This window comes from Cyprinodon tularosa, unplaced genomic scaffold (assembly GCF_016077235.1).
Source record: "Cyprinodon tularosa strain WSP-4 unplaced genomic scaffold, ASM1607723v1 ctg548, whole genome shotgun sequence".
In the NCBI taxonomy this organism is placed as follows: domain Eukaryota; kingdom Metazoa; phylum Chordata; class Actinopteri; order Cyprinodontiformes; family Cyprinodontidae; genus Cyprinodon; species Cyprinodon tularosa.
The window spans coordinates 78,411-92,500 of NW_024039283.1; the positions used below are offsets into that span (position 1 = coordinate 78,411).

The 14,090-nt window shown below is 47.8% G+C and overlaps 1 protein-coding gene across 3 annotated transcripts in view; it reads right to left on the reverse strand.

Moving 5' to 3' along the window:
* The window catches only part of col12a1b (collagen, type XII, alpha 1b), a 188,772-nt gene that overhangs the window by 12,808 nt on the left and 161,874 nt on the right, over positions 1 to 14,090 (reverse strand). For 2 of the 3 annotated variants that reach the window (XR_005282461.1, XR_005282460.1), the window contains one exon: positions 410 to 634. Coding sequence is in view for 1 of the 3 variants with exons in the window: in XM_038304931.1 (XP_038160859.1) it covers positions 410 to 505; positions 581 to 634 (150 nt within the window). In the remaining 2 variants the exon portion in view is untranslated. The remainder of the gene's footprint in view (positions 1 to 409; positions 635 to 14,090) is intronic. The other variant, XM_038304931.1, reaches the window with a different exon arrangement.

A 14,090-nucleotide genomic window follows, 5' to 3' on the forward strand; every position in this document is an offset into this window, starting at 1 on the left:
TGAGGAAGAAAAACCAGAGGATGAGCTTGATCAGAACCTCCTGAGCGCCTCATGAAGAACCCAATAATGGCTCTGGATCCACGACTCTGATGTTCAACCATAATGCTCATGTAGGAGGAACAGAGAACCGGGAACCCCACCCTGTACGCACAGACCCTATACTGAAACAAGGGGGTGGCAGCATCATGCTGGGGGACTGATGGGATGTTCCTGCAGCTGCTCCTGCAGTTGGACATGTCTAGTTTAGCCTGTGGAGGTTACACTCTGTGATGTTCACCTGACCCCTATATGACGTTAAAAAATTAACCAATCAGATCCGTTCTTAAGATCATCAACCAATCAGATCAGATCTTTCTCTAATCCAACTGTTAAACATCATCTGAACACCGAGAGGTGAAAGCAGACTCACAGCCTCTCCTGGGATGGACATCCCGCTGGGTCCCTGAGGTCCAGGCAGACCCATGGGCCCCGGTGGTCCAATGCTTCCCTGTGGCCCTGCAGGCCCCTAAGACACACACAGCAGATTGGATCAGAACCGCCGAAGGGTCGGGAAGGAGGAAGGTTTCATCAGAGTACTCACAGAAGAACCGGGCTCTCCTCTTTCCCCTCGTGGACCTTTGCTGCCAGGAGCGCCCTGAGGAGAGCAGAGAGTTAGAGACGGAACAGATCCAGAACCTGATCACTTCCTGATCTTCAGCTCAGAGATGCTTCCTGCTCCACATGAAGAGCTCACAGCATCCTGGACCAGGATCTAATGGAGACCATCCTGTAGTCCCATCAGCTTCTATCGCAATATGTTCATGTTTGCAGCAGAAGTCAGGAGACGACATCTGAAGATCATCTGGTTCACAGAGAAACCTCCATCTATCCATCATCCATCCATCCATCATCCATCCATCATCCATCCATCCATCCATCCATCATCCACCCATCCATCCATCCATCATCCATCCATCCATCCATCATCCATCCATCCATCCATCCATCCATCATCCATCCATCCATCCATCCATCATCCACCCATCCATCCATCCATCATCCATCCATCCATCCATCCATCATCCTCCATCCATCCATCCATCCATCATCCATCCATCATCCATCCATCCATCCATCCATCCATCCATCATCCATCCATCATCCATCCATCCATCCATCCATCCATCATCCATCCATCCATCCATCATCCATCCATCCATCCATCATCCACCCATCCATCCATCCATCATCCATCCATCATCCATCCATCCATCCATCATCCATCCATCCATCATCCATCCATCCATCCATCCATCCATCCATCATCCATCCATCCATCCATCCATCATCCATCCATCCATCATCCATCCATCATCCATCCATCCATCATCCATCTATCCATCATCCATCCATCCATCATCCATCCATCATCCATCCATCCATCCATCCATCATCCACCCATCCATCCATCCATCATCCATCCATCCATCCATCATCCATCCATCCATCCATCCATCCATCCATCATCCATCCATCCATCCATCCATCATCCACCCATCCATCCATCCATCATCCATCCATCCATCCATCCATCATCCTCCATCCATCCATCCATCCATCATCCATCCATCCATCCATCCATCCATCCATCATCCATCCATCATCCATCCATCCATCCATCCATCCATCCATCATCCATCCATCCATCCATCATCCACCCATCCATCCATCCATCATCCATCCATCATCCATCCATCCATCCATCATCCATCCATCCATCATCCATCCATCCATCCATCCATCCATCCATCATCCATCCATCCATCATCCACCCATCCATCATCCATCCATCATCCACCCATCCATCATCCACCCATCCATCCATCCATCATCCATCCATCATCCATCCATCCATCCATCCATCATCCATCCATCCATCCATCCATCCATCCATCATCCATCCATCCATCCATCATCCATCCATCCATCATCCATCATCCATCCATCCATCCATCCATCCATCATCCATCCATCCATCCATCATCCATCCATCCATCATCCATCATCCATCCATCCATCCATCCATCATCCATCCATCCATCATCCACCCATCCATCATCCATCCATCCATCCATCATCCACCCATCCATCCATCCATCATCCATCCATCCATCCATCCATCATCCATCCATCCATCCATCCATCCATCCATCCATCCATCCATCCATGCAACATCCATCCATCCATCATCCATCCATCCCATCCCAACCACCATCCATCATCCATCCATCATCCATCCACCATCCATCCATCATCCATCCATCCATCCTCCATCCATCATCCATCCATCATCCATCCATCATCATCCATACATCATCCATCAATCCATCCATCCATCATTCATCATCCATCCAACATCCATCCATCCATCATCCATCCATCCATCCATCATCCATCCATCGCTTCATCATGCATCGATCCATCCACCATCCATCCATCCATCCATCCATCATCCATCATCCATCCATCCATCATCCACCATCCCATCAAAAAATCGGGGGAGTAAGAAATGAGAAAAAAAGGGTGAGGAAAATGTCGTAAAAAAAAAAAAAACTAACAAATAAACAAACAGACCAAAAAGCCAAACGAACAAAAAAATGAAGAAAAGGGAGGAAAGAAGGGGGGGAAAAAGAACAAAATAATAAAAGTAAAAAATCAAAAATATAACAAAACCTACAAATATAAAAGTAAAAGCTGAACATCACCACAAAACTCGAACACCGAACACTAAAAATAAAAAATAAGAATACAATAACAAACCAAACTAAGATATCCCGGGAACACATGCCTGATATGGGGTGGGAAGGGGCGTGTTAAATCGGGCGGTCTAGGGGTGCGACGGGGGGGCGGGGGGGGTGGGGGGTGGGGGGGGGAGGGGGGGGGGGGGGTGGGGGGTTGGGGGGGGGTGGGGGTGGTGTTGTGGTGGGGGGTGGTGGAGTTGGATCTGCGGCGTGTCGAGGTGCGGGATGGTAGGGATGGATGTATAGTAATGATGGCGGTTGATATATGCTAGTGTAAGGATAGCGAAGGAATAGGCATGGATCAGGCCAGTATGGAATTGAGTTGGACCAATTATAATGCATTCAGTCAAGTTCAGTTCTTTCAGTGCCTTCATCATTTCCACGAGCTTACTCATCCTATCATTCAAATTCATCACAAAGTACAGTGTCTCATTGCACACAGATCATGACGTACAGTGCAATCGAGCTCATTTTAATATTCATCATTCATTCACCATACTTTCTGATGGTCACATCATCGCTCAGGTACATTATAATCTGGCAGTTATATGGTACTGCTAGGCTACGAGACTAGCACAACGAATGCCTGACGATGGAACGTATAGAGATGATGGCCATGTATCGGAAGGTCGATCTCACAGCCAATTGCTGTGTCAGGAATGAACGATATGTGAAAATAACCAGTACAACATGATTGGTAATTAGCCTGATGTGATCCATTGATGCAACACCGTCACAGCCATGACAATTAGCGCATGCGCATTTACTATTGGATGGAAGCCATCAGGTATCGGATAGAAAACTTATTGGCGGAATGGGTAGGTGTGCATAAGGAGTTGCACGGATTAGGATCGATGTGAGTGTAAGGAGGATGGATTGATTGTGAGAGTGATGATCGGATCCGTGGATGGATCATGATTAGAGGAAGGTATCGTGATGATTGTGTACGATTCGAGAGGAGTGCCCCAGTGATCGTCATGTCGATGTATAGGCGATGATGCTGACTGGATCGGTGGTTTAGACAGGGATGGTCAATTGTATTAGATGGTATGGAAGGGATGGGATGCAAGCACTATAGACATGGACCTAAGGATTGGACCGATACATGTGGGCGCAATGGGTATGATTCCATGCTATTCGCATGGACTAAAATTGGAATGTGTATGATTTGTTATGATACACAAGGTGGATGATGGATGGATGATGATGGAATGGATGGCCATTCCACTTACATGGCCTGGTATGTCACTGATGCGACCTGGATGGACTCGATGGATCCAGTATGGATGATGATGGATGGACTGGGGGGATTATATCTCTTAGTGATGTGGGGGGTAGGGGGGTTGGAGGATCGGAGGATGGATGGATGATGGATGGATGGTATGGATAACTCATGAGATGGATGCCAGATGTCTATTGGCCATCTGGGATGGATATCGATCGGATGGTGACTATGCAGATGGGATACGGCATGGCACTCCGCGTCAATTCCTGAGTCATGACCAGGCTCGACCAGGTACTGGGCATGCGCAGTATAGTATCGGATTGCATTCCATGAGATTCACCATATCGCATCGCATGTGATGACTCATGCTCAGTTCAGCCTTGCTGCCTCAGTCCTGTGATGATGGACCATGGATCGGTACATGATGAACTCATTGGCATAGCTTACCTCGTGACATCCGTTCGATCGGACATCCGATATGCATGATGGAGTCCATCGAGCATGGATCGGGATGGATGATGGAATGGATGGAGGTGGGATCCGGATTCGACTCGGCATCGCGGATTTTATTACGGATCTTGATGATGAGATTAGGCCATCCAATACATCCAATGACCAACCCTTCCCCATCATCCCCATCCATCCATCATCCATCCATCCATCCCATCATCCATCCATCAATTCCAACCAATCAACCCATCCATCATCGCTCCATCATCCATCCATCATCCATCCATCCATCATCCATCCATCCATCCATCCATCATCCATCCATCATCCATCATCCATCCATCCATCCATCATCCATCCATCCATCATCCATCCATCCATCATCCATCCACCATCCATCCATCCATCCATCATCCATCCATCATCCATCCATCCATCATCCATCCATCATCCATCCATCCATCCATCATCCATCCATCATCCATCCATCCATCCATCCATCATCCATCCATCCATCATCCATCCATCCATCCATCATCCATCCATCCATCCCCCCCCCCCCCCCCCCCCCCCCCCCATCATCCAATCCATCCATCCATCATCCATCCATCCATCCATCCATCCATCCATCCATCCATCCATCCATCATCCATCCATCCATCCATCCATCATCCATCCATCCATCATCCATCCATCATCCATCCATCCATCCATCATCCATCCATCCATCATCCATCCATCCATCCATCCATCCATCATCCATCCATCCATCCATCCATCATCCATCATCCATCCATCCATCCATCATCCATCCATCCATCCATCATCCATCCATCCATCCATCCATCATCCATCCATCATCCATCCATCCATCATCCATCCATCCATCATCCATCATCCATCCATCATCCATCCATCATCCATCCATCATCCATCCATCATCCATCCATCATCCATCCATCATCCATCCATCATCCATCCATCCATCCATCCATCATCCATCCATCCATCCATCATCCATCCATCCATCCATCCATCCATCATCCATCCATCCATCCATCATCCATCCATCCATCATCCATCATCCATCCATCCATCCATCCATCCATCATCCATCCATCCATCCATCCATCATCCATCATCCATCCATCCATCATCATCCATCCATCCATCCATCCATCATCCATCCATCATCCATCCATCCATCCATCCATCATCCATCATCCATCCATCCATCCATCATCCATCCATCCATCCATCATCCATCATCCATCATCCATCCATCCATCCATCCATCCATCCATCATCCATCCATCCATCATCCATCCATCATCCATCCATCCATCATCCATCCATCCATCCATCCATCCATCATCCATCCATCCATCCATCCATCATCCATCCATCCATCATCATCCATCCATCCATCCATCCATCCATCATCATCCATCCATCATCCATCCATCCATCATCCATCCATCCATCCATCCATCCATCCATCATCCATCCATCATCCATCCATCCATCCATCCATCCATCCATCCATCCATCATCATCCATCCATCCATCATCCATCATCCATCCATCCATCCATCATCCATCCATCATCCATCCATCCATCCATCCATCATCCATCCATCCATCCATCCATCCATCCATCATCCATCCATCCATCATCATCCATCCATCCATCCATCCATCATCCATCCATCCATCCATCCATCCATCCATCCATCATCCATCCATCCATCCATCCATCCATCCATCATCCATCCATCCATCCATCATCCATCCATCCATCCATCCATCCATCCATCCATCCATCCATCCATCCATCCATCCATCATCCATCATCCATCCATCATCCATCCATCCATCATCCATCCATCATCCATCCATCCATCCATCCATCCATCCATCCATCCATCCATCCATCCATCATCCATCCATCCATCCATCCATCATCCATCCATCATCCATCCATCCATCCATCATCCATCCATCCATCATCCATCCATCCATCCATCCATCCATCATCCATCATCCATCATCCATCCATCCATCCATCCATCCATCCATCCATCATCATCCATCCATCATCCATCCATCCATCCATCCATCCATCATCCATCCATCCATCCATCCATCCATCCATCCATCATCCATCCATCCATCCATCCATCCATCCATCCATCCATCATCCATCCATCCATCCATCATCCATCCATCCATCCATCATCCATCCATCCATCCATCCATCCATCCATCCATCCATCCATCCATCCATCCATCATCATCCATCCATCCATCATCCATCCATCCATCATCCATCCATCATCCATCCATCCATCATCCATCCATCATCCATCCATCCATCCATCCATCCATCATCCATCCATCCATCATCCATCCATCCATCCATCCATCATCCATCCATCCATCATCCATCCATCCATCCATCCATCCATCCATCATCCATCCATCCATCCATCATCCATCCATCATCCATCCATCCATCCATCATCCATCCATCCATCCATCCATCCATCCATCCATCCATCCATCATCCATCATCCATCCATCCATCCATCCATCCATCCATCCATCCATCCATCCATCATCCATCCATCATCCATCCATCCATCCATCCATCCATCCATCATCCATCCATCCATCCATCCATCATCCATCCATCCATCCATCATCCATCCATCCATCCATCCATCCATCCATCCATCCATCCATCCATCCATCATCCATCCATCATCCATCCATCCATCCATCCATCATCCATCCATCCATCATCCATCCATCCATCATCCATCCATCCATCCATCCATCCATCCATCCATCATCCATCCATCCATCCATCATCCATCCATCCATCCATCCATCCATCCATCCATCCATCCATCCATCCATCCATCATCCATCCATCATCCATCCATCCATCCATCCATCCATCCATCCATCCATCATCCATCCATCATCCATCCATCATCCATCCATCATCCATCCATCCATCCATCCATCCATCCATCCATCATCCATCCATCCATCCATCCATCCATCATCCATCCATCCATCCATCCATCCATCCATCCATCCATCCATCCATCCATCCATCCATCCATCATCCATCCATCCATCCATCATCCATCATCCATCCATCCATCCATCCATCCATCATCCATCCATCCATCCATCATCCATCCATCATCCATCCATCCATCATCCATCCATCCATCATCCATCCATCCATCCATCCATCCATCATCCATCCATCCATCCATCCATCCATCCATCATCCATCATCCATCCATCCATCCATCCATCCATCATCCATCCATCCATCATCCATCCATCCATCCATCCATCCATCCATCATCCATCCATCATCCATCATCCATCCATCCATCCATCATCCATCCATCCATCATCCATCCATCATCCATCATCCATCCATCCATCATCCATCCATCCATCCATCCATCCATCCATCCATCCATCCATCCATCCATCCATCCATCCATCCATCCATCCATCCATCCATCATCCATCATCCATCCATCCATCCATCCATCATCCATCCATCCATCATCCATCCATCCATCCATCATCCATCCATCCATCCATCCATCCATCATCCATCCATCCATCCATCCATCCATCATCCATCATCCATCCATCCATCCATCATCCATCCATCCATCATCCATCCATCCATCCATCCATCCATCATCCATCCATCCATCCATCCATCCATCATCCATCCATCCATCATCCATCCATCCATCATCCATCCATCCATCCATCCATCATCCATCCATCATCCATCCATCCATCCATCCATCCATCATCCATCCATCCATCATCCATCCATCCATCCATCATCCATCCATCATCCATCCATCCATCCATCCATCCATCCATCCATCCATCATCATCCATCCATCCATCATCCATCCATCCATCCATCATCCATCCATCCATCCATCCATCATCCATCCATCCATCATCCATCCATCCATCCATCCATCATCCATCCATCCATCCATCCATCCATCCATCCATCCATCATCCATCCATCCATCCATCCATCCATCATCCATCCATCCATCCATCCATCATCCATCCATCCATCCATCCATCCATCCATCCATCCATCCATCCATCATCCATCCATCCATCATCCATCCATCCATCCATCCATCCATCCATCATCCATCCATCCATCCATCCATCCATCCATCCATCATCCATCCATCCATCCATCCATCATCCATCCATCCATCATCCATCCATCATCCATCCATCCATCATCCATCCATCCATCCATCCATCCATCCATCCATCATCCATCCATCCATCCATCATCCATCCATCCATCCATCCATCCATCCATCCATCCATCCATCCATCCATCATCCATCCATCCATCCATCCATCCATCCATCATCCATCCATCCATCCATCCATCATCCATCCATCCATCCATCATCCATCCATCCATCCATCCATCCATCATCCATCCATCCATCATCCATCCATCCATCCATCCATCCATCCATCCATCCATCATCCATCCATCCATCCATCCATCCATCATCCATCCATCATCCATCCATCCATCCATCCATCATCCATCATCCATCCATCATCCATCCATCCATCCATCCATCCATCCATCCATCCATCATCCATCCATCATCCATCCATCCATCCATCCATCCATCATCCATCCATCCATCCATCCATCCATCCATCCATCCATCCATCCATCCATCATCCATCCATCCATCCATCATCCATCCATCATCCATCCATCCATCCATCCATCATCCATCCATCCATCCATCCATCCATCCATCCATCCATCCATCATCCATCCATCCATCATCCATCCATCCATCATCCATCCATCATCCATCCATCCATCATCCATCATCCATCCATCATCCATCCATCCATCCATCCATCCATCATCCATCCATCCATCCATCCATCATCCATCCATCCATCATCCATCCATCCATCATCCATCCATCCATCCATCCATCCATCCATCCATCCATCATCCATCCATCCATCCATCCATCCATCATCCATCCATCCATCATCCATCCATCCATCCATCCATCATCCATCCATCCATCATCCATCCATCCATCATCCATCCATCCATCCATCATCCATCCATCCATCATCCATCCATCCATCCATCATCCATCCATCCATCATCCATCCATCCATCCATCCATCATCCATCCATCATCCATCCATCCATCATCCATCCATCCATCCATCATCCATCCATCCATCATCCATCCATCCATCATCCATCCATCCATCCATCATCCATCCATCCATCCATCATCCATCCATCATCCATCCATCCATCCATCCATCCATCCATCCATCATCCATCCATCCATCCATCCATCCATCCATCATCCATCCATCCATCATCCATCCATCCATCCATCATCCATCCATCCATCCATCCATCCATCCATCCATCCATCCATCATCCATCCATCATCCATCCATCCATCCATCATCCATCCATCCATCATCCATCCATCCATCCATCATCCATCCATCATCCATCCATCATCCATCATCCATCCATCATCCATCCATCCATCCATCCATCATCCATCCATCCATCCATCCATCATCCATCCATCCATCCATCCATCCATCATCCATCCATCCATCCATCCATCCATCCATCATCCATCCATCCATCATCCATCCATCCATCATCCATCCATCCATCCATCCATCCATCCATCCATCCATCATCCATCCATCATCCATCCATCCATCATCCATCATCCATCCATCCATCCATCATCCATCATCCATCCATCCATCATCCATCCATCCATCCATCCATCCATCCATCCATCCATCATCCATCCATCATCCATCCATCCATCCATCCATCATCCATCCATCCATCCATCATCCATCCATCATCCATCCATCCATCCATCCATCCATCCATCATCCATCCATCCATCCATCCATCATCCATCCATCCATCATCCATCCATCATCATCCATCCATCCATCCATCCATCATCCATCCATCCATCCATCCATCATCCATCCATCCATCCATCCATCCATCCATCCATCCATCATCCATCCATCCATCATCCATCCATCCATCCATCCATCCATCATCCATCCATCCATCCATCCATCCATCCATCATCCATCCATCCATCCATCATCCATCCATCCATCCATCATCCATCCATCCATCCATCCATCATCCATCCATCCATCCATCCATCCATCCATCCATCCATCCATCATCCATCCATCCATCCATCATCCATCCATCCATCCATCCATCATCCATCATCCATCCATCCATCCATCCATCCATCCATCCATCCATCATCCATCCATCCATCCATCCATCCATCATCCATCCATCCATCCATCCATCCATCCATCCATCCATCCATCCATCCATCCATCCATCATCCATCCATCCATCCATCCATCCATCATCCATCCATCCATCCATCCATCCATCCATCCATCCATCCATCCATCCATCCATCATCCATCCATCATCCATCCATCATCCATCCATCCATCCATCCATCCATCCATCATCCATCATCCATCCATCCATCCATCCATCCATCCATCCATCCATCCATCATCCATCCATCATCCATCCATCATCCATCCATCCATCCATCATCCATCCATCCATCCATCATCCATCATCCATCCATCCATCCATCCATCCATCCATCCATCCATCCATCCATCCATCCATCCATCCATCCATCCATCCATCCATCATCCATCCATCATCCATCCATCCATCCATCCATCATCCATCCATCATCCATCCATCCATCCATCCATCCATCCATCCATCATCCATCCATCCATCCATCCATCCATCCATCCATCCATCCATCCATCCATCCATCCATCATCCATCCATCCATCATCCATCCATCCATCCATCCATCCATCCATCATCCATCCATCCATCATCCATCCATCCATCCATCCATCCATCATCCATCCATCCATCCATCCATCCATCATCCATCCATCCATCCATCATCCATCCATCCATCCATCCATCCATCATCCATCCATCCATCCATCATCCATCCATCCATCCATCCATCCATCCATCCATCCATCCATCCATCCATCCATCCATCATCCATCCATCCATCCATCCATCCATCCATCATCCATCCATCCATCATCCATCCATCATCCATCCATCCATCCATCCATCATCCATCCATCCATCCATCCATCCATCCATCATCCATCCATCCATCCATCCATCCATCCATCCATCATCCATCCATCCATCCATCCATCATCCATCCATCCATCCATCCATCCATCCATCCATCCATCCATCATCCATCCATCCATCCATCCATCCATCCATCCATCCATCCATCCATCCATCCATCCATCATCCATCCATCCATCCATCCATCCATCCATCCATCATCCATCCATCCATCCATCCATCCATCCATCATCCATCCATCCATCCATCATCCATCATCCATCCATCCATCCATCCATCCATCCATCCATCCATCCATCCATCCATCATCATCCATCCATCCATCCATCCATCCATCCATCCATCCATCCATCCATCATCCATCCATCCATCCATCCATCCATCCATCCATCCATCCATCATCCATCCATCCATCCATCCATCCATCCATCCATCATCCATCCATCCATCATCCATCCATCCATCCATCCATCCATCCATCCATCCATCCATCCATCATCCATCCATCCATCCATCCATCCATCCATCCATCATCCATCCATCCATCCATCATCCATCCATCATCCATCCATCCATCCATCCATCCATCATCCATCATCCATCCATCCATCCATCCATCCATCCATCCATCCATCCATCCATCCATCATCCATCCATCCATCCATCCATCCATCCATCCATCCATCCATCCATCCATCATCCATCCATCCATCCATCCATCCATCCATCCATCATCCATCATCCATCCATCCATCATCCATCCATCATCCATCCATCCATCCATCATCCATCCATCATCCATCCATCCATCCATCCATCCATCCATCCATCATCCATCCATCCATCCATCCATCCATCCATCATCCATCCATCCATCCATCCATCCATCCATCCATCATCCATCCATCCATCATCCATCCATCCATCCATCCATCCATCCATCATCCATCCATCCATCCATCCATCATCCATCCATCCATCATCCATCCATCCATCCATCCATCCATCCATCCATCCATCCATCCATCCATCCATCCATCCATCCATCCATCCATCATCCATCCATCCATCCATCCATCCATCCATCCATCCATCCATCCATCCATCCATCCATCCATCCATCCATCCATCCATCCATCCATCCATCATCCATCCATCCATCCATCCATCCATCCATCATCCATCCATCCATCCATCCATCATCCATCCATCCATCCATCCATCCATCCATCATCCATCCATCCATCCATCATCCATCCATCCATCATCCATCCATCCATCCATCCATCATCCATCCATCATCCATCCATCCATCCATCCATCCATCCATCCATCCATCCATCCATCATCCATCCATCCATCCATCCATCCATCCATCCATCCATCCATCCATCCATCCATCATCCATCCATCCATCCATCCATCATCCATCCATCCATCCATCCATCCATCATCCATCCATCATCCATCCATCCATCCATCATCCATCCATCCATCCATCCATCCATCCATCCATCCATCCATCCATCATCCATCCATCCATCATCCATCCATCCATCATCCATCCATCCATCCATCATCCATCCATCCATCCATCCATCATCCATCCATCCATCCATCCATCCATCATCCATCCATCCATCATCCATCCATCCATCCATCCATCCATCCATCCATCATCCATCCATCCATCATCCATCCATCCATCCATCCATCCATCCATCCATCATCCATCCATCATCCATCCATCCATCCATCATCCATCCATCCATCATCCATCATCCATCCATCATCCATCCATCCATCATCCATCATCCATCCATCCATCATCCATCATCCATCCATCATCCATCCATCATCCATCCATCCATCCATCATCCATCCATCCATCATCCATCCATCCATCCATCCATCCATCATCCATCCATCCATCCATCATCCATCATCCATCCATCCATCCATCATCCATCCATCCATCCATCATCCATCCATCCATCCATCCATCCATCCATCCATCATCCATCCATCCATCCATCATCCATCCATCCATCATCCATCCATCCATCATCATCCATCCATCCATCATCCATCCATCCATCCATCCATCCATCCATCATCCATCCATCATCCATCCATCCATCCATCCATCCATCCATCCATCCATCCATCCATCCATCCATCATCCATCCATCCATCCATCATCCATCCATCCATCCATCCATCCATCCATCATCCATCCATCCATCCATCATCCATCCATCCATCCATCCATCCATCCATCATCCATCCATCATCCATCCATCCATCCATCCATCAT